This window comes from Nyctereutes procyonoides, unplaced genomic scaffold (genome assembly GCF_905146905.1).
Source record: "Nyctereutes procyonoides isolate TBG_1078 unplaced genomic scaffold, NYPRO_anot_genome, whole genome shotgun sequence".
In the NCBI taxonomy this organism is placed as follows: domain Eukaryota; kingdom Metazoa; phylum Chordata; class Mammalia; order Carnivora; family Canidae; genus Nyctereutes; species Nyctereutes procyonoides.
The window spans coordinates 76,838,680-76,862,251 of NW_026575126.1; the positions used below are offsets into that span (position 1 = coordinate 76,838,680).

The 23,572-nt window shown below is 39.1% G+C and overlaps 1 protein-coding gene across 1 annotated transcript in view; it reads right to left on the reverse strand.

Moving 5' to 3' along the window:
- Positions 1–1,475: 1,475 nt before the first annotated feature.
- The window catches only part of LOC129519965 (S-adenosyl-L-methionine-dependent tRNA 4-demethylwyosine synthase TYW1), a 213,518-nt gene continuing 191,421 nt past the window's right edge, over positions 1,476–23,572 (reverse strand). The window contains exon 16 of the mRNA XM_055340814.1: positions 1,476–2,220. Coding sequence (XP_055196789.1) covers positions 1,999–2,220 — 222 coding nt within the window. The 3' untranslated portion in view covers positions 1,476–1,998. The remainder of the gene's footprint in view (positions 2,221–23,572) is intronic.

The following is a 23,572-nucleotide window of genomic DNA, read 5'->3' on the forward strand; positions in this document are numbered from 1 at the left end:
TGCTTAGAGTGCTTTTCATCAGAGCCTGAAGCATCCCCTTCAGTAGTCCTTGTAGGGCAGGTTTGCAGGTGAATTCTCTCACTTTTTGTTTTCCTGGAAATGTCTTAATTTCTTCTTTATTTTTGAAAGAGGATTTAGACAAAGAATTGTTGGTTTAAAGTCTTTTCTTTCAGCCCTCTGAAGATAAACCACCCCACTGTACTTTGGCCTCCACGGTTTCTTTCCTTCTCTTTTAAAGATTTTATTTATTCATGAGAGACACAGAGAGACACAGGCAGAGGGAGAAGCAGGCTCCCTGCCGGAAGTCTGATGTGGGACTTGATTCCAGGACTCCAGGATCATGACCCGAGCCAAAGGCAGACACTTAACCACTGAGCCAACCAGTACCCCGCCTTCACAGTTTGTGATGAGAAGTTGACAATTAATTTTATTGATTTATCTCTTAAAGTTGATTTTCAATTCATTGTGAAGATTTGGTTAAGTGTCAAAATTCTAAAATTCACTGATTTTTAGTCACTCTGCCTATATTTTCTTTGTTTTAGAGGGAAAGTGGGTTCACTAAAGTCCTTACTGTGGTTAAAAAAGAGGTTGACAATAGTCCAAAGCCCTGCATGTTCTGCCTCCAGCCTCCCACCCTCGGCATAAGCTCTTGCTTTTTTAACTTCATTCCACTTTAGGGTGTTTTTGCATCTCTGTTCAATGAATACTAACTCATCCAGGTTTCAGTGTGATCTTGCCTCACTGGCTTGCACCACTCCTGTCTCTTGTCTGTCTCCTAAGTCACCAGAACAAGAGACCAAATAGAAGTTTGAAGATGGTTTCTGTGATACTTTGCCACCTTCCCCTCCCATGGCACAACAGAGAAGGGTTCTGACTCTATCACTTAGAAATAAATACAGAGCCTAGTTATCAACTGAGCAAGTAGGCAGGTTATATTATCTAGGAATTTTACTTCAGCAGAAAATAGAGGGTTTATAAAATAGCTGTTACATAAGGAGGAGGTCTATCTGATAGGGCTTCGAACCACAGGACTAGAAACATCTTTAAAACAAAAGAAAAATTTACTCTTTACAAAAGATTTTATTAATTAAATTTTTAGGATATAGGAATTTTAAAAAATAACTATAATATTTTTAAAAACTATTGAGCATTTAATGATGTTTTCAATCAGAAAAAACTTGAACCCTAAAAGAACAGATTGTGTAAAGTAGCTCGGGCTACAGGAAGGAAAAGAAAGTAGGGACCTGCTCTGTGGGTAGGTTAGGAGCTTAAACACTGACTTTTTAAACCAAAAGCAAACTGCACTGAGTTTCAAAGTCTGTCTGACACTAATTACTCTATGGCATCACAGGGCCATTCCTCCTATAGAAGAGTTCTGACATTAATACAGCCCCCACATACCTTCTATGGCAATTTGTATGAGAATGGAATGAGATCTAGTAGTACATTTAGACCAATTCAATTTCACAAAGGGCTGGCACTAAGCAAAAATTTAATGTAATCTATATGGTATTGAAAAATAATCAAGAATTATGACAACTTGAATGACTCCCGGGAAGTGTTATCTTAAGATACAAGGAAGAGATGGAGGTCCTGGAGGGAGCAGATACACTTACCTTGGGGTGGAACAATCCAGAGGCCAATAGCCCAGGAGGGGGAAGAGAAACCCACATTCATTCCTTACAACACCCCCTGGAATAGCATCTTAGCGAGTCTGACAAATTATAACTCAGAACCATCAGCTCCATTCTAATGACTGTATCCCTGAAATGATGGTCCTCTAAGAAGTCCAATCAAGAGAGGGACTGAGCTGTGGAAAGAAATGGTGGGGCTGAGTCCCAACCCTGGGACGTGACTCGTGTCCCCATGTGCAGCCTTACAATCTCCTTTACATGAAATATAATTGTGTAATGTGTCCTTGAGAAAAATCACCGTGGAGGGTGAGAACCTTCTGGGGCCATCAGTTCTTGTCCTTCAGTAACCTGCAGTCAGATAATCTCAACATCCAGAAATATCCTTTGATTTGTTCTTTCTCTGATATCGTGTGTCCTTGGGATCAAAACCTCTTTCACCGGCACCAAATAATGCCCAGTGAGGAGTTTTCGCCATATAATCCTCTGCGCTGAAAGTTGCTGATCCACCACTATCTTCATATCCCTGCACGAGCTCTTGGAAGCGGTTATAATCGATCCATGTCCACCATTCTCTACCAATCTTAAACTGGAAAGAAACAGTTTCATGTCATGTCAGAAGTAAAAACATCCATTAAAAATAAAATAATAAATATTTTAAAAATTCAAAAATAAGCCTGATTTATTTTCTCCCTATCAAGTTAAAGTAAGTTCTTTCATGCTCCAGATATAGTTCCATATGAAAGCAGAATGAACGACAGTCAAAGGGCGGGGGGGAGGGGTTCTTTTCCCCTAGGACTGCTGCCATGCTGGACGTGGAAGACCCAACTGCTGAATAAAGAACTCATCCTGGAATTGCAAGTCAAGTTCATCTTCAGCAGTATCACTGAAGGAAGGTTAATTAAATTTTTTTGGCATTATCACGTGTTAATTGACTAGCTAATTCTAATTCCTGTTGTTGCCACTTTTTATTTGGTATGAATTTTCTTGGTTGTGTTAGCAGCACCTAGTAGAATTCATTTTATTTATTTTTTTAAAGATTTATTTATTTATTTATGAGAGAGAGAGAGAGAGAGAGAGGCAGAGACACAAGAGGAAAGAGAAGCAAGCTCCATGCCAGGAGCCTGACGTGGGACTCGATCCCGGGACTCCAAGATCGCGCCCTGGGCCAAAGGCAGGTGCCAAACCACTGAGCCACCCAGGGATCCCCTAGAATTCATTTTATTATTAAACTTTCCTTGAGTTATTAGTGGAGCTTTAATCAATGACTCCTAATTCTGAAATGCTAACTAAATGGCTCAAACTGGCCTGTTTAACCTAACATGGATACAGTACCTCATTAGTGGAAAGCCTTGTTAAGAATTCAATTGACTAAAGGGGAATAATCCAATTTGTCCTCTTAAGAAAATTGCTTCTCAAAAGTCATTGCATAATAATGACCAGGAATGAAGAAAACAAAATAAGTTGATGAAGCTCTGAAGGTATTACTAATTGAACTGTGAAGGCTTTTTGACTCAAAGCATCTATTTGAAACTCATTTGTGTAAATATATAATACATAGATACCTGATTTATGAACAGACAAATCGTTCGGTTAAGCTGCTGTCTTCTAAAAAGCCCTGATTACAAACCAAGTGAAGTAACAATTTCATGTTCTACCCAAGAGAAATACTGAAAATGTATAGCTTCCTGGATCCAGAATATTAAAATATGCTAAATTCCAGTTACATGTGATTTTTTTACCCAACAGCTAAGAGGTTTCTAGTGGGGGAAAAAAAAAAACAAATAAATGGAAAAGTTTAGTCTATCTATGAATCATGAGAAATTTTCTTCTAATAAGACTATTCTTTGAAATGGTGCCCCAAGGGCTTCTATGAACTCTACAACCCAATGTACAAAATCTCCATCTCCCCATCATTTTCCCTCCCAAGACAGACTGCTCTCAAATATTCTTTACTACCATGAAAATCATCAGTCATCCCTGGATACTGAGCCTCAGAAGTCCAGAATCAAAAGTGCCCTGACCCCTCCCTGGCTCCTCTATCCAAAAAACGTCAGGCCCTGTGGATTCCTCCTTAGTAGTATTTCTATTGTCTTGACACCACCCTAACACAGGTCCTCACTACTGAGACTCTGTGATGGTCCTCCTGCTGATGGAGCCAGTTTTGGCTGTTTCTACCTTCTGTAGACTGAGATTCTGAGCTCACTATGCCTACAACAGAATAGAGCCCCATTATGGAGAACGGACAGTATAAATATCAAACCTCCATCTGGAGGCTCTTCATGAGGTAAAAACTCCCTCTCGTGTGATTCCTATCCTACTCCTTCTGTCTGATTAACACCTACTCATGCCTCAGGTTCCCTCATAAACCCCCTTTGCTCTGGAAAGTCTTCCTGAATCCCTCTAGATGATGACAGTTCACCTGCCACATGACCTCATTATCCTGAACTTGGCCCATGACATATTAGAATTGTTTCTGTAGTTACCTCCTTAGCCCATTCTACCCCATATCAACTGCTGGCTTTGCAAATATATCTGACTTTTAAGTTATGCTGGCACTTAGGACATACAAAGGCCTAGCCTCTTTCTCCTCACCTCTTAAGAAAGCTAGAGGACCACACGATGAAGAACATTTCCACCTGTTCTACTGACATCTTGAGACAGAGAATGGGCTTTTGCTACTATTGGCTTCAATGTGCTGTTTTCACAGTGTATTCACCAGAGGAGGTGCAATACTCACACCTTACTGGAATTGGGGTAACACTCCAGCTAATGCAGGAGTTACATGTCATTACCGTGTATGACAGTAAAATAAGGCCAATAATGATGGCTACCTTTTATTCCTACCTATACCAGTTATGGAGTGCTAACTATGGACTTGGCTTAGTCACAGACACTGAAGAAATAATGATAATATAACCTGGGGTGTGCAGTGAGTGAGGGTAGGCACAAGGCACTTTGGGAGTGCAGAGAAAGATGTGATAAATCACTCCCAAGCCCTCCAGGAGTTTGGTCCCACTAGAAAAATCCTCCCAGGGGTGCTTTGCTTCACTTGCTGGGTGAAGCAAATAACTGAATTCTCCTCTTCCCTATGCCTCTTCCTTTGGGGTTTAGATCTCTAGGTCTTCCTTTTCCCTCAAACTCCAACCATCATCACTTGTCATGGGTATTCTAACAGGGACTAAAGGATTAGCTTAAACTAGACCAACAGACTTAAAATCTTTTTCCACCACAACTTAAAATAAGAAACATATTTTCTTAGTCTAGTACACACAAACATGCACACATCCTCTGGAAACACAACTTTCACAAAACTATAGGCAATGATCTCATTAAAAAAAAAAAAAAAGTCACCTGCTACAGGCTGCTAGGTTCCCTAATCCCTAATGCAGTTAGATCTGGTCTCCTCTGACTACAGAATCCTAACTCCGGCTTAAAATAGAGGAAGTCAGTTGCACAAATATGACAAGTGTAAGCTAACATCTGACAAGTGACAACTCTGATTGCCAACGTCTAAGAAAATAAACTAGAAGCCCAAGCAGATGTAACACATGACAGGTGTATTAGCTATGTGGGCTACCATAACAAAATACCACAGACTGGATGGCTTAAACAGTGGATGTTAACTTTCCTACAGTTCTGGAGGCTAGAAGTCAAAGAAGAAGCTTCCAGTAGATGGCCACCTTCTCACTCTGGCTTCAAGGTTCCTTTCTCAGTGCGTGTGGAGATATCTCATCTTACAAGGACACCAATCCTATCACATCAGGGCCTCATTTTATGACCTTCACTTAACCTTAATTATTTCCTTAGAGGCCTTGTCTCAAATGCTAGGTCTTCAACATGTGAATTCTGAAGGGACATAAACATTCAGTCTAGACCAGTGGGTTACTCTTAAATTAACACTAAGCCATCAGACTCCTAAGACAAAAATGAACCTAAGCATGCCCCCTCAAGACAATCTGAGAATACTAAATAATAACTCAAAGTCAAACTATTCATGCAAAAAGGCAGAAGTTAAAAGGGCAAAATCTGATATGACTGGCAGAAAAATACTGCTGAAAGACACAGATACATAAACAGAAGAACAAAAGCCCAAATCACAAAATTTGAGGTTACCCTAGTTCAAGAATTCCTCAGATCCAACAGTAAGGAAAGAGGCAAATCTCTGCAGAATTACAAAGAGACTCAAAAGGTCACAGATGATCTCAAAAACATACTACAAGTGCAATAAGGTATAGCCCTAGCTAAATAAAGCCAGGCTGCTAAGGATCTGTGGCCTTGTTGGGTAGATAAGCCAGTGTTCCGGTTGTCCAGAACTACAGCATGAAGGGTCTTATTCTCATCATTTTCTCTTTTTCACAGAGGAAAAATTTCGTTGAAAAGAATAATGACAAATAAATTCTTTATTATTTTGATGTTTAAAAAGATTTTATTAAAGACAGCAGATTAAACACATGCATGTACTTTTGCTTCTGGATATCCCACTAAAGTGACACTAAAGGTATACCTAAAAGATCTATTACCTGTGAAAGCAAAGAGATGAGGAGAAAACACCATCAAAGTTTTAGAAGATGGAAAGATGAAAGATGAGCAATAATGGGCTTAGCAGACCCAAGAGAACTGCATCTTAAGCTAGCAAATAGAAAAATCCAAGATTCAGGGCACCTGGGTAGCTCAGTGGTTGAGCATCTGCCTTCGGCTCAGGTCATGATCCCGGAGTCCTGGGATGGAGTCCCACATCAGGCTCACGGCAGGGAGCCTGCTTCTCCCTCTGCCTAAGTCTCTGCCTCTCTCTCTGTGTCTCTCATGAATAAATAAAATATTTAAAAAAAAAAACAATAGAAAAATTCAAGATTTGACCCAATTTATGCCTGAGAATTCCCCAAAGGCCCAGAAACTGGTGGCCCAGTCACTTCTGGAAGTGGGAGTAGAAGCACCAACTCCCTGCACCACACACACACACACACACACACACACACACACACACACACACAAAAAAAAAAAAAAAACCCAAAGATAGATTTATATTCTATGTATAATGGTTAGAATCCCAAGTTCCCTCCACATCCTGTACATAAACACAGCTGAGCAGCTGCCCAATCTACCCAGCCCCCACCCCAGTAGAAGACAGGAGGTTTATTCCCATAAGACAATAGAGAGAAAAATCCATGGATTATGGGGTAGCAGGTAGAGCTGAGAACAGGGCTATCATACCAAAAATGAGAGTTCAGGACAGCCCTATTCCCTGCCCGTTTCCTGATCGCTGATGGTCATGCAGCCTGGGGAAAAACAGGAGACCTTCTGGCTGATCCAACAGCACTGAATGAAAAGTAGTTTGAGTTTTCCTAAGGAAATGATTCTGCTAGATTTCTTTAAGATAAAATCAAGCCCAGTCCACTCACTTAGGGACCTTCAATATATTTTTTAGTCTCCCATTTAGATATGAGCAGACAACTAGTGACCATCTAAAGAAAACTTCTAGTAAGAGAACTAAAAATAAACCAAAAGAAAAGAGTAACAGAGTAAACAAAGCATAGGCAAGGAGAAAACAGCAAACAAAACAAAACAAAAACCCAAACAACTAAACTAAAACAACTATCAGAAAAATGAGATAATCTGAATCCATAAAAAAAATTTACCCTATAAAAAGAAGACACTCAAGGAATGAAAATAATCTTAGGTTTTAAAACTATAGGAATAAGACGAAAGATTCACAGTTAAGAAAAAAAACTTAAGAGAATTTCCTAGAATGTAGAGTAAAAATGATAGAAAACAGGAGAGAGGGTACTGAAAAAATAAAAATAAAAAACTAAAGGATTAGATCAAGAGACCCAATTTTATTAAAGTAAGACTAGTTTTTGAAAGAAAGGAGAAAAAAATAGAAAGGAGGAAATCCTCAATGCAATAATTTGGGAAAAATTTCATGAAGTGAAATATTAAGCATGTTATTTAGAGATGTAATGACAAATACCAGTTACACAAAGCTGAAAGTGGTTGTTGCTTGAGGAAGAAAAGCAGGTATGTTTGAGGAAAATATAAGGAATTGCTGATTTTTATAATAAACTTTCACTTTTTAAACTATCTAGGTAGAATTCTGATAAAACTAAAAAACAAAATTTAAAATAGTAATGACCAATCTCTCAAAGCAAGGGAAGAGCATATTATTAACAACCCAAGCCAACAAACAGGGTGGAGGAAAGATTTGCATGACAATGGCATTGACCAATATTTATGAAGCATCCTATTATGCACTAGGCACTATGTTTGGTTCTCTGGCTTGGCTAATCCACTTAAACAAAACTCATGTTGTTGGATTCTCATCTTTAAAACAAGGGCAAAAGTCCAAAAAAGCTAAGTAACAAATATGACAAAGGTCCTATCCTCTTGTAAATGGGGGAGCCAAGATTCAAATTTGTGGGTGTTCAAGAGCCTGTGGTCATTACACTATCACACACTGTTAGCTGTCAAACCAGAAAAATGACAGAACTAATAAGAACCATGGTGTGTTTCAAGTATCTTGGAATGCAAAAAGATTTTTTCACCCCTGAATTTATTTAAGTATAATATTTCCAAGGTAATTCCCTTTGTTTAACTGATCTAAAAGTCACCGAAAATAATTTGTATGCTCCAAATTCTTAGTGTCCTTCAACCTTCCTCAGCATAGAGTCTAAACAATGAGCACATGGAGGAGAAGAATGCTGTCTATCAATTATTTCTCTACCACAGCACAACAGAGACTGTTCCAAAGCAAATGCAAGGGGAACAAAAGGTTTATATGCAGACCTCTAAAGTCAGCCTGCTCTGCTTTTGATTGGTTCTGTTTTGCTTATACAGCTTTCATCCTGTCTGGCAAAATTATAATTAAAAAAATAAAACTGCCACAGTGAGAAATATTCCTCCCATATCTTAACAGGTTCCTAATAGTTTAGGCAGTATAGGTGAGCACTCTGCCTTTTTTTTTTTTTTTGTAGATGAATAACTGACTTCCTATTAGTTTCAACAGTATTTTCCATATAGACAAGTCTATATCCACAGCTACTTCAAACTCAAAACGTCACAAAAATTCTTACCATTCAGCCTGTCAATCTCATGCCTCAACTATGCTGTGCTAAAGTTATTCCAGCTTTTTTTTCTTTAAAGATTTTTATTTATTTATTCATGAGACACAGAGAAAGGCAGAGACACAGGCAGATGGAGAAGCAGGCTCCTCGGAGGGAGCCCGATGCAGGACTCGATTCCAGGACCCCGGGGTCACACCATGAGCCAAAGGTAGACGCTCAATTGCTGAGCCACCCAGGCATCCCAAGTTATTCCAGCTTTTAAATTATAAATGTTATGTAGCTACTGAAAAAGTTCTAATCATTCAAAGGCATCGTATTTTTATACACCCAAGAATTAAAAAATGAGGAAATCCTGCATATGAGTTAAAAAGAGCAGATTAAGAGCTATTTATTAAAGTCACCATTGGAGATACTTTGTGGAAATATTCCTCCACGTGATACCGTAGTATTTTCTTTATTGAAAAGTCAAATTATCAGCACCTTTAGTCTTGGAAGACCCTTTATTAAAAGCCTGTTATAGGCAAGGCACTATCCTAGTTGCTTCATATTTGTCACTTTATTTAGCCATCACAATAACCCTGTAAAACAGAGTATCATTATTTTTTTAGATAAGAAAAATGAGAAATGGTGAATCTGGGATTTGAAAACAGATAGGTAACTACAAAGTTGTCCCCCAAGACCACCCTAACTTCTGTCATCAATTGGCAATTGTAAATTTAGGGGTTCCCAAGACCACTTTCAGCTTGACAATTCACTAAAAGGACCCACAGAATTCACTGAGCACTGTTATGCATAGTATGGCTTATTACAGCAGAAGGACACAGATTAAAATCAGCCAAGGGAAGACCCACATGGGACTGACTCTAGGAGAGGTTCCATGCACGAAGTTTCCAGCCGTCCTCTTTCACTGGAGTAGTGGTCAGAGCTAATCTCACCAAGAAGAGGCATGGAGTGCTGCCAATGTAGAAAGCTCACCTGAGCCTTGATGTCCAGGCTTGTTTTTTTTGCTTTTGTTTTTTAAAGGGAAGTGTGAAGGGACAGAGCAGGAGAGAGAGAGAATCTTAAGCAGCCTCCACACCCAGAGTGGAGCCCTACACAGGGTTCGATCTCGTAACCCTGAGACCATGACCTGAGCCAAAATCAAGAATCGGACACTTAACTAAGCCACCCAGGCACCCCAATGTCCAGAGTTGTAATAGGGACTTGGTCACCTAGACATAGTTAATTGTGGAGTGGCTGACTTTACTTTCCAGCTCCTCTGAAGGTCAAGTACCTACCCCAAATCACATGCTTAGTGTAACAATCAAGTGTGACCCAAGGCCCCCAGATAAACAAAGACACTCTTCACAGGCAGGACATTCCAAGAGCTTGGAAATCACCTCCTAGAAGCTGAGGGCAAAGATCAGCCCTTTCTTTGGGTAAAATTACAGCCAGAACTCAAAGTCCACATACAATGGACAACATAGAATAATACAAAAATAAAAAAGAACACTAACCACCCCCCCAAAAAAAAAGGACTCATACATTTCATTTGAATTTTCACACTCTTAACAAGTTATGATCTTGGGATTCCTGGGTGGCGCAGCGGTTTGGCGCAGCAGTTTGGCGCCTGCCTTTGGCCCAGGGTGCGATCCTGGAGACCCGGGATCGAATCCCACATCGGGCTCCCGGTGCATGGAGCGTGCTTCTCCCTCTGCCTGTGTCTCTGCCTCTGTGTGTGTGTGACTATCATAAATAAATAAAAATTAAAAAAATAAAAAGAAGTTATGATCTTAGTGTCAGTTATTTCCTAAGTTTGGTCCACCAAACTACAGTAACACTGACAAACCAACCATCCACTGGTCAGAGGATGGAGGAGGGACTGCCAGCCTTCTCATAATGCAGAAGTACATGTGAACTGGGAAGAAGTAGAGAAAATCCCAGGGCAGTTTGGAACACACACAAAAAAAGAGTGATGTGGTAGTACTTGAGACTCCTAGATTTATGGATTTTGCTCTTAACTACAACTGCATTGTTTGTTCATTGGGTAAGAGGAGGCAAAGATCACACAGACTTCAAAATGCACCTGACTGCCTGCAACAGTGGAGCACTGAGCAGAGCACTGAGCAGAGTTGTTTCCTTCTTCTGAGGAACCACTTTGAGAAGCAAAACTACAACAACGTAACTGAATCTAGATATATCCAAGTGCAATTAAAAAGTTTTTAAATCTGGAAATTCAATTTCTGGAATTTCAATCTTCATCTACAATTTTGTTCGCATAAAGTCCTCTTGGCAATGTCAATTTTCTCTGACATTTTTCTGAAAGTAATTACTGAGAGCAATCAGTCCTCTGATAAGCACAACTTCTACATGTATCACAGAAGGTAAAATATTCTGTCAGTAGTTTTTGTTAGGAGAACACTGCACAAGACCTAAATGGCGTCACACAATTCCCTTTCTACTCCAAGAAAGGAGGGCTCGGGGAAGTGATAGCTCTTCCTTCCCTCCCTTTACAGATTGCAAATTTGTATGTCCAAGAGGGAGGCATCTTTGAGCAACACTGAATTATGTATAAGGCCTCAAAGGTGGCAAAAATTTTCTCAGAGTTGACCCTGAAGGAGATCCATGAGACTGCTTCTTGGTGAGCTGGGTGGGGATCTGCACTGTTCTCAATGGATATCTACCTCTATCTCCCTATCTTGTCTGACTGCTCTGTACCACTTGCGAGACAATATAGTGTCATGGTCATCATGTCATTTGTATTTTGAAACACCTGGGACTGAATCTAATTGTGCTTATGCTCTATTAGCCTATGGAAAAAAAAAATATTTATGACTCACAGGATTTTTTAAGAATCAAATGAATTAATCCATGAACAGCATTATCAAAATGAACTTAACAAATGTTATTGGCTGTTGAGTTTATCAGGAGACACCAAACTAAGGAATAACACCAGACAGCTCATCAATGATGAAAGATTCTAGAAGACTATGCTGGAAGACAACAGAATACTATTTGCAGAATGATAAGAGGAAACACTTTGATGTAGAATTATCTACTCTGATAAATGATTATTCAAGAAAGTGAAATAAAGACATTCAAGGGGGAAAAAGACTAAGTTTACTAGGCTAGTGAGAAGGAAATTGCATCCGGCATACTCAACCGGGATGTAAGAAGCGAAGGGGAACCAAGACAGTGGGATTTATATGAATCCATCAAAACACGCATTAATTGCATAGAAGAGTACTAGGAAGTTCTTGTATTGTGCTGAAGGAGGACAGCAACGGTGGTTAAACTTTATAGAGTTAAACTATAAGTACAAATTTCAAAATAGAGGAGTACAGGATTCGGAGAAGATAGTGGAGTAGGAAGAAGCATCAGGCATCCTTCTTCCCACCTAGGCAGCACCCAGCAGGCTCAGTTGGTAGAGGCTGATCTTGATCTCAGGGTTGTGAGTTTGAGCCCCACATTGGGTGTAGAGATTACTTAAAATCTTTAAACAGAAAAAAAGGAATCCTTCTCCAACCCAGACAAAAGTTATACTGGCAGAATCAGTCTGATGTAACTATTTTGGAACTCTGGAGTCTAGTGAAGGCTTGCAACTTTCAAGGAAAGGTTTGGACCATCAAGTGCAGTTGATTTCAGTCCATTTCATGTTGGATGGCAGTAGCTACCCACCTCCCATGGCCCATCCCCACTGCAGGCAACTGTGAACTGTTCTTGGGACAGCCTGCATGCAGCCTGTGGGAGACAAGGTAGGCAATAGATTATCAAAATATATAAAGCAGATATTGGCTAAGTTGAAGGGAGAAATAGATAGCTCTACAATAAGAATTGGAGAGTTCAGTAGCCCATTCTCAATAATAGATAAAACAGCCAGACAGAAGTACAGGAACAAAGGACTTGAAAAACATAGTAAATCAGCCAGAACTAATGGAACATTCTGTCGAACAACAAAAAATACATATTCTCAAGTTTTCATGGGACATTTTCCAGGACAGATCATATGTTAGGCCACAAATTAAATCTAAATAGAGTTTAAGAGAGACATCATATAAAGCATCTTCTCTAACCATAATGAGATACAGTTAAACATCAGTAACAGAAAGAAAACTAGAAAATGCACAAATCTGTGATGCTTAAACAATACACTCCTAAACAACCAGTGGATCAAAGAAGAAATCATAAGGGAAATTAGCTGATATTTAAGAGACTAAGTGAAAAGGAAAAGATAACATACCAAAACTTACGGGACATAGCAAAAGCAGTACTAAAAGGGAAATTTATAGCTATAAATGTTTACTTTAAAAAAGGAGTAGTATCTCAAATCAACAACCTAACTTTATAATCTAATGAATGAGAAAAAAAAGAACTAAACCAAAAGCTGGCAGAAGGATAGAAATACTGGTTAGTGCAGAAATGAAATAAAGAATAGGAAAAAGGGGGGGTGGGGGGGAAGCACTGAAACCAAAAGCTGGTTCTTCAAAGAGATCAACAAAATTAACAAAACTCTGGCCTAAGAAAGAAAGAGAAAAGACTCAAATTACTAAAATCAGAAATGAAAGTAGGGACATTACTACTGAGTCTATAGAAATAAAAAGGATTAGGAAAGATTATTATGAATGTATACCAACAAACTGGATAATCTATATGAAATGGACAAATTCTTAGAAACATGAAACCTACCAAGACTAAATCACAAAGATACAGAAAACATAAACAGACCAATAATTAATAAGGAGATCTAATCAGTAACCAAAAATCTCCCAATAAAAAAAAGCCCTGGATTTGATGGCTTCACTGTTGCATTCTATTAAACTTTTTTTTTTTTACAGATTTTATTTATTTATTCATAAGAGACACAGAGAAAGAGACAGAGACATAGGCAGAGGGAGAAGCAAGCTCTCTGCGAGGAGGCCAATGCGGGACTCAATCCCAGGACCACAGGATCATGCTCTAAGCTAGACAGATGCTCAACCACTGAGCCAACCAGGCTCCCCTCTATTAAACTTTAAAATAAGAACTAATACCAATCTTTCTCAAACTTCTCCAAAAACTGAAGAGGAGGGAATACTTTCTTACTCAGCCTTAGGAAGCTTACCTACTAAAGCCAAAGATACTACCAAAAGAGAGAGAGAGAGAGAGAGAGAGAGAGAGAGAGAGAGAGAGAGACAGACATGCCAATTGAACGCTGATGCAAAAATCCTCAACAATATATATCAAAGTAAATTCAGAAGCATATTAAAAGGATTATACACCAAACCAAGTGAGACTTACTATTGGAATGCAAAGATAGTTCAACATAGGAAAATCAATGAAGTACATCACATTAACAGAATGAAAGGGTAAAAAAACATGTGGTTATCTCAATTGATGCAGAAAAAGCATTTGACAAATTTTAACATCCTTTGATCATAAAAATACTCAACAAACTAGGAATAGAAAGAAAATATCTTGACATAATAAAAGCCATATCTAAAAACCCACTATAAACATCATACTCAATGGTGAAAGACTGAAAAAGCTTTTCCTCTTAGATCAGTTAACAAGACAAAGATGCTCGCTTAATCACTTCTATTTATCATACTACTGGAAGGTCTAGCCAGAGCAATTAGGCAAGAAAAAGAAGTAAGAGGCATCCAAATAAGGAAGGAAGAAGTAAAATTATGTTTGCAGATGATATGATCTTATATCTAGATGTGTCTTTTCTTGAGAATTTGGCACTTGAGACTGAACCAAGTGGTAGATGTTTGAGTTAAGTTGGTGCTACTGCAGTCATACCAGGTGATATGAAAAATGAAGAAGCAAAAGAAGCCAAGAGAAAAGAAAGGAAGGAAAAAGAAAGGAGCTGGTCAGAAAGGCTGAGAGGTGGATACAAGCAGTGGCTTGACAACATTCTATTTCAGACAGGTTCACTGGTGAATTCTACCAAGTATTTCAGAAAGAACACCAATTCTCACTATCTATTCCAGGAAACAGAATTGAAGAAAACACTTCTTAGTCTATGAGAGCAGCATTGCCCTAATATCAAAACAAGATTAAGACATTATAAAGAAAGGAAAATTCAAAACAGTAACTGTCATGAACATACATGTAAAAATCAATGAAATATTAGTAATTCAAATCCAACAATGTATTAAAAAACTAAACACCATGACCAAGTGGAATTTATTCCAGGTACGGCAAGGCCGGTTCAACATTTGAAAATCAATTAATGTAACACATCATGTCAATAGGCTAAAGAAGAAAAATATGATCATATCAATAATTGCATTAAAAGTATGTAACAAAAATCCAGGGATCTCTGGGTGGCTCGGCGGTTTAGTGCCTGCCTTCGGCCCAGGGTGTGATCCTGGAGTCCCAAGATCGAGTCCCACGTCGGGCTCCCTGCATGGAGCCTGCTTCTCCCTCTGCCTGTGTCTTTGCCTCTCTCTCTCTCTCTCTCTCTGTCTTTCATGAATAAATAAATAAAATCTTTAAAAAAAATCCAAACTGATTTATTATTTAAAACTCTCAGCAAAAATAAATAAATAAATAAATAAATAAATAAATAAAACTCTCATCAAACTAGAAATAGAGGGAAATGTCCTCAACCTGATACACGTCTACCAAAACTCTAAAGTAAACTTCCTACTTAATGGTAATAAACCAAACACTTTCTAACTAAAATCAGAATCAAAGCAATAAGGTCCCCTTTTACCATTTCTTTTTTTAAAATATTTATTTATTCATAAGAGAAAGAGAGAGAGAGAGAGAGAGAGAGAGAGAGAGATGGAGAGAGAGAGAGGCAGAGACACAGGCAGAGGGAGAAGCAGTCTCTATGCAGGGAGCCTGACGTGGGACTCGATCCCGGGTCTCCAGGATCAGGCCCTGGGCTGAAGGTAGCGCTAAGCCACTGAGCCACCCGGGCTGCCCAAGATTGCATAGTACTGACAAAAGAATAGACACATAGATCAGTGAAACAATACAAAGGCCAGATACACCCACACAAATATAGTCTACTGATCTTTGAAAACAAATCACAGGCAATTTCATGGAGGAAGAATAGTCTTTCCAACAAATGTACTTCAAAAGCTTGATATCCACATGCAACAAATAAACGAACAACCCCAAAAAACAAAAACCCAAACCAAAAAAAAAAATCTCGATATAAATCTTACAGCTTTCAAAAAAGATCTTAGACCTAAACATGTACTATAAAACTATAAAACTTCTTGAAGATAACAACGGATGAAACCTAAGTGACCTTGAGTTTGGAAACCTAGCATCACCCATGAAAGAAAAAGTTGATAAGCCAGATTTTATTAAAATTAAAAATGTTTGCTCTGAGAAAGTACAGTTAAGAGAATGGAGAGTCAAATTACAGGCTGGAAGAAAATATTTGCAAAACACATCTGATAAATGGCATGTATCCAAAGTATGTAAAGAATTCCTAAAACTTAACAATAAGAAAATAACAAATCTAATTTAAAAATGAGCAAAAGATCAGGACACCTCGCTGAAGAAAATGTACAGATGGCAAATAAGCATATGAAAAGATGTTCACTCTTTTCATGACATTATGTACTTTTCAAAACCTATACAACTTTATAGTACAAATACTATAAAAGTATGAAAATTTTTTAAAAAATTATTTAAGAGGTCAGGAGATCCCAGGAAGAGGAGCAGACTCTATGTGAGAATCTAACTATATTACAAATGTATGCAATAACTTCACTGAAGGAAAGGAAGAGGAAAAGGTGCTGACCTAAGTAATTCTGGAAATGAGTGTTATCTCTAAGATTAAAAACAAAAGGAACTACATACAAGCACTGTATTCTAGGGTTTAAAGTTCTAATCCTGCTATCCATGTATATTGGAACTGAACAATTAAGTAAATAGATGACTGATATTAGGTGCTAGGTTTCTCACTGTTGGAGAGGAAATTCACAAATAAGCAAAAGGGAAGACTAGAGTGAGTCACGTTGGCAATGGATTAGAGTCTGAGACATTAGTATGTTTAGCTTAATATAGACACAGATACATGTAGAAATATTTACAGCCTATGTGTATATACAAAGGCTAGAATATTCACACAATTTATTTGCTCTGTAACACCTTTTAGAGGGCTTAAAGGAAACAACACCCTGGGGCACCTGGGTGGCTCAGTGGTTGAGCGTCTGCCTTCAGTTCAGGTCGTGATCCTGGGGTCCTGGGATTGAGCCCCGCATCAGGCTCCCCAAAGGGAGCCTGCTTCTCCTCTGCCTCTGTCTCTGCCTCTCTCTGTCTCTCATGAATAAACAAAAATTAAAAAGAAAAGAAAAAGACACAACATCCTAGTAGCAACAAGCACACCTTCACCCAGATCTTGGTTTCTTAACACCATTTAACAAAAAAAGGAACCAGGCTCCTGAAGGAAATGACTGATTCTAAGACCGGAGCAGGAAATATCCAGGAGGAGCCTGGAGCATCTTGTAGAGCCAGAAAGTAAGAAAGTGCTTAAAAACAAAAACAGATAAACCCCTGAACACTGATGGGAGTAAGCTAAAGAAGCCCAAGAGCCAACTAAAAGAGATCCCAGTAGTCAGAGCCAGAATAATTTGAGCAAGAAAAGAAATAAAGTAGAATTGGATTATAACCCAAAGTATAAAATAAATACGAGTCCATACTGTTATAAAAAATGAGGGCGCCTGGGTGGCTTAGTTGGTTAAGTATCTGTCTTCAGCTCAGGTCATTATCTCAGGGTCCTGGGATTGGGAGTCCTGCACGGGGCTCCTTGCTCAACAGGGAGTCTGATTCTACCTCTCTCTCTGCCCCTCCCCCCTGCTGATGTGTGCTCTAATAAAACCTTTTTATTTTATTTTTATTTATTTTTTTTTTATGATAGTCACACACACAGAGAGAGAGAGGCAAAGACACAGGCAGAGGGAGAAGCAGGCTCCACGCACCAAGAGCCCGACGTGGGACTCGATCCCGGGTCTCCAGGATCGCGCCCCAGGCCAAAGGCAGGCGCCAAACCGCTGCGCCACCCAGGGATCCCTAATAAAACCTTTTTAAAAACTAAAAAAATGATTGAATAAAGTAATAAATGTGAAGAGATACACCTATTTATGTAGATATCTCACCCTCAAGGACGCAGAACATAATTCTCACTCTTTACATATGGGCTGCATATAGTGATGTCTTTCCAAAGAGTAAAGGTGCAGAAAGGGCAAGGGAAGAGTAATTCTACAGTGAAGAAACCTGACAAACACTATGTCAGTTTGCTGACCAAGGTCAACATCACTAGTTGTAACTCAGGTTGGCAGTATGCATTCCTGATTCAATATGATGAAAATGACACTTTTTCTCTGTGGTCTTCCTCCTAAAAACCCACAACCCAAGTCTTATGAGAAAAACACTGGACAAATTTCCTATAAAATACCTCATGAGTACTCCTCAAAGCTGTCAAAGTTATCAAAAACAAGGGAAGTCAGAAAATGCCATAGCCAAGAGGAGCCTAAAGAGATGTGAACATTAAATATAATGTGTTCTTCTGGATGGGATCCCAGAAGAGAAAAAGGACATTAGGCAAAACCTAAGGAAATCTAAACTATGGCCTTTAGCTAATAATGCAGCAATATTGGTTCATTAATTGTAACACATGTACTATACCAATGTAAGGTGTCAGTAACAGCAAATCTAGGGCATAGAAGAACTCTCTGTACTAACCTTCTCAATTTTTCCATAAATCACAAACTGTATGTACTAAGACATAAAATATCTTTTTTTTTAAGATAAGGAATTAAGTTTTAAAACACTGCTTTGTGGATTCTGCAAGCCATACCTACAACCTACTACTTGGTTGGCACTGGCAGTGATCCACTCTTAATAGAATTATCACCAATACACAGAGAAAAAGGACTTCACTGTTTCTAAAGTAAAATTATCAAACTATATTGTACTCATCATGGTCTTATTAGTTTGCAGACTGACAGGTCCAAGGTTCCATTTGAGCTGCTAATGGAAAGCACAGCAGCAGAAGGGTGACTGTATTCCGCCCTTCCTTCCACAGCACACAGACAACTCTCCTCGTGTAGACAGTCTCCTGTGGGTAACTGTACTTAACTCTTTGTCCCTCTAGCACAACCTTGGAACTAAAATATGCTGACTTACTTAAGGCTGTTTTATCCTTCCTTTGTTCAAAGTCAAAGAAACTCACCGAACCTTCTATCCACTAAAGAAACTCCTTCTTATCAGGAACAGAAACTCCTTTATCTAGAGTCTACACATCACTTCTAAATAACAAAACTGTTGTGAAAAAGAAAACCATTCATTATAAAAATACCCCAATAACAATTAAGAGTGCTTTGCATGTGATAAAACCTAAATAAATAACCCAATAACAAGATCACTGTACTGCAAATGACCACAGGGTATTCTGGGTATGGAGGGTAATACAGATTATAATGGATTCTCCAGAGGCTGTTTCATGTTGTGAAAAATCTTACAAATTTAAGGCAGAATCTGTAAAGGTCATCTAAATGTAAATATTCAACCAATGCCTGATATTTCTCTAGAATTTTTTTTCTTTTAAAGAATTCACCTTACATTTTGGGCTACATGGTATCCTAGATCAGAGAATTTAAAATTTTTGAAGTCGATAAAGAAATGTCACAATGGAGGGTTTTTCAGTGCTGTACTTTATGGCAATGTGGCAATGTTTGTATTTCTGCTAGCCAACTTCACTAGAATCAGAGAAGCCCAGTACAGTAGATAGGAGAGACTTCTAAAAAGCATGGATCAGCATCAGATTCCTGCTGCAGAAAAAGAGAGAGGAAATAGTGAACAGGAAAACAACTGGATTTAACAATGAGCAGCTCACTAAACAATGAGGTTTTTAAACAGTCAATACCCACTCTTATTTATGAACTGATTTTTTTTTTTAATGGATTCTTCTAGTCTTTAGGTTTTGTTTGGTCTTTTTCTGTTTGTTTGGTTTTTGGCTATATCTCTGTTTTTAGTACCCTTAAAAAGACATCCATCTGTAAACTGCTGGCCTACTTATTAAATTAAATGGGATCCAACAGGCTCTGATTAGGATCAGGCAAGGACGTTTCCATGTAAGTTTCAGGAAAATCTTTCCAGTAACACTGCAGGGACAGTCTGGTAACCATCCTGGGTGACACTTCTAACATAAATAAAATCAGTTTACATGGAAATAATCTACTAAATAATCTACTAATAAACAGTGTGCCAAGTTGGACTGGCATTACTGTTCCCTGCAGAGATACTAAACCAAAAACTATACATGTCAAAACTGTGGTCATAGACTTCTCGGTCCTGGACAAGATGGAGGATATGCACTCCTCCTATTTCTCCTACCATATAGCTAATATCCCTGGATGTTACATATAAAACAAAGAGAAGAAGACTTTAAAGAGTGGGTGTAAGAAGGTAGACTGCTAGGGATCTTGGGACCTGAGGAGCAACAATAATGGTACATTTCCTGGGTTTTATTTTTGGTTTTTATATCCTACACTGGGTCCTGGGCCCAGGAGCTTCATTGAAGCCTGCAATCCAGAAACACCAATAAGCACAAACAAACAACCCACCCCCAAAACAAAAACAAAAACAAAAAAACCCAAAACCAACTAACTAAACAAACAAGAAACCTTAAAGCCCTATGAAAAATCTGATTTTCTTAGCCAAAGGACTAGGAAAAGGGTAGCCTAGCTAGCAAGATGGAAAACTTTAGAAAGGTGGAGTGGAGGATCCTACCATGTCAATCCCCCTCTATGGTCTCAGGAGAGACCCTGCTAGGAGTGTTGATGTCTACCTGGCCATAGCAAGGTGCTCTCCCCACCCACACTCGAGTCGGGACAGAAGAAGCTTAGCAGAGAGCCAAGACTCTCACCACTGCCTAGGGGCAATGAGGCCCCCCACATCCATCCCACACTGTCACTGGGAGAGCAAGAAGGTGGTCCTCCCTTCCCAGTCAGAGTGGTATCAGAGGATGCTGAGGGGAGAGCCTGAATTTCTCCATCTAATTGGGAGTGATGAGGTGACACCACTCCACAACTCACCTAGGATGAAAGAGAGTAGCCTGCATTTAATATCTGACCAAGTCAACTGTGGAAGGAGCCTCGGTGTCCATCGAAAGATGAATGGATAAAGAAGATGTGGTTTATGTATACAATGGAATATTACTCAGCCATTAGAAACGACAAATACCCACCATTTGCTTCAACGTGGATGGAACTGGAGGGTATTATGCTGAGTGAAGTAAGTCAATCGGAGAAGGACAAACAGTGTATGTTCTCACTCATTTGGGGAATATGAATAATAGTGAAAGGGAATAAATATAAGGGAAGGGAGAAGAAATGTGTGGGAAATATCAGAAAGGGAGACAGAACATAAAGACTCCTAACTCTGGGAAACGAACGGGGGGGGGGGGGTGTGACTGGGTGATGGGCACTAAGGGAGGCACTTGATGGGATGAGCACTGGGTGTTATTCTATATGTTGGCAAACTGAACACCAATAAAAAATAAATTTATATAAAAAAAATATCTGACCGAGTCTATCACTCTCCTGTCTCCCTTCATACTCTTTGCTTCAAACCCTCATCACTTTACCCTCAGACTGTTGTACTATTAGACTATTAACTGGCCTCTCTGTCTTACAGCCTTGCAATTCATCCCCTATAATGTTGCTAGAGAAATTTTCCTGAAACTCACATCTGACTGTGTCACTCCCCTACTTAAACTCTCCAGTGCCTGCCCATGCTATACAGAAAAATGCACAATTAGGATGCCATTCCACACCATCAATGCTTTTGCCCCTGACCAATCACTCCCTTTCCTTTCCCTTCAACCCTCCTTCTGACCTCTGGACACACCAAACTACTTGTCATTCTCCCAACAGGCTCGGCCTCTGCACTTCTCCAAGGACTTTTCCTTGTACTGTTTTCTGCTTAAATGTCCTTCCTAACTGGGCTGTCGTTGGACATCCAATCAAACAGCAACTCCTCTATGAAGCCTCTCCTGATAGTACCATATAGGCCCAAGTACACCCCCTCTTTGGGCTCTATTCTATTCTCCCATCATTGCTTTGATAAAACTTTGGGGCATTTATTTGTTTTGATAGTTGTCTTTTTTTCTGTTAGACACTCCTGAAGGCAGGGACTATTTTTACATCAGATAATGAGGGTTAATCTCAGACTCTCTCCTCATGCTGGCTTGTAGCTTGTAGTCATCTCTATTATTGCATTTATCACACTGAATTTCAGTTATTTGGCCCCTTCTGAGAACTCCCTGTGGATATGGGCAGAACCAAAAAAGCAGCCAGAAGGGTGAAAACGTAGATTATCTGAAAAGAAGCAACAAACCAATAGCTGACCTTTTATCAATGGAATTGAAAAGATAAGAGAATAGCTTTATTATGTTGAAAGGCAACAAATGTCAACTTCAAATTTTATCCCCAGCCAAAATACATTTCCAGACAAACAAGAACAGAATTTCCCATCAGCAGACTCCCATTAAAGTAAATTTTAAAAAGTGTTTTCTACCCAAAAGCCTCCACCCCAAGATTGCTAGAACTCATACAGCAATTTGGTAGCGTGGCAGGATACAAAATCAATGCCCAGAAATCAATGGCATTCCTATACACTAACAATGAGACTGAAGAAAGAGAAATTAAGGAGTCAATCCCATTTACAATTGCACCCAAAAGCATAAGATACCTAGGAATAAACCTAACCAAAGAGGTAAAGGATCTATACCCTAAAAACTATAGAACACTTCTGAAAGAAATTGAGGAAGACACAAAGAGATGGAAAAATATTCCATGCTCATGGATTGGCAGAATTAATATTGTGAAAATGTCAATGCTACCCAGGGCAATTTACACGTTCAATGCAATCCCTATCACAATACCATGGACTTTTTTCAGAGACTTAGAACAAATTATTTTAAGATTTGTGTGGAATCAGAAAAGACCCCGAATAGCCAGGGGAATTTTAAAAAAGAAAACCATAGCTGGGGGCATCACAATGCCAGATTTCAGGTTGTACTACAAAGCTGTGGTCATCAAGACAGTGTGGTACTGGCACAAAAACAGACACATAGACCAATGGAACAGAATAGAGAATCCAGAAATGGACCCTGAAGTTTATGGTCAACTAATATTCGACAAAGGAGGAAAGACGATCCACTGGAAGAAAGACAGTCTCTTCAATAAATGGTGCTGGGAAAATTGGTCATCCACATGCAGAAGAATGAAACTAGACCACTCTCTTGCACCATACACAAAGATAAACTCAAAATGGATGAAAGATTTAAATGTGAGACAAGACTCCATCAAAATCCTAGAGGAGAACACAGGCAACACCCTTTTTGAACTTGGCCACAGTAACTTCTTGCAAGATACATCCACGAAAACAAAAGAAACAAAAGCAAAAATGAACTATTGGGACTTCATCAAGATAAGAAGCTTTTGCACAGCAAAGGATACAGTCAACAAAACTCAAAGACAACCTACAGAATGGGAGAAGATATTTGCAAATAACATATCAGATAAAGGGCTAGTTTCCAAAATCTATAAAGAACTTATTAAACTCAACACCAAAGAAACAAACAATCCAATCATGAAATGGGCAAAAGACATGAAGAGAAATCTCACAGAGGAAGACATAGACATGGCCAACATGCACATGAGAAAATGCTCTGCATCACTTGCCATCAGGGAAATACAAATCAAAACCACAATGAGATACCACCTCACACCAGTGAGAATGGGGAAAATTAACAAGGCAGGAAACAACAAATGTTGGAGAGGATGCGGAGAAAAGGGAACCCTCTTACACTGTTGGTGGGAATGTGAACTGGTGCAGCCACTCTGGAAAACTGTGTGGAGGTTCCTCAAAGAATTAAAAATAGACCTG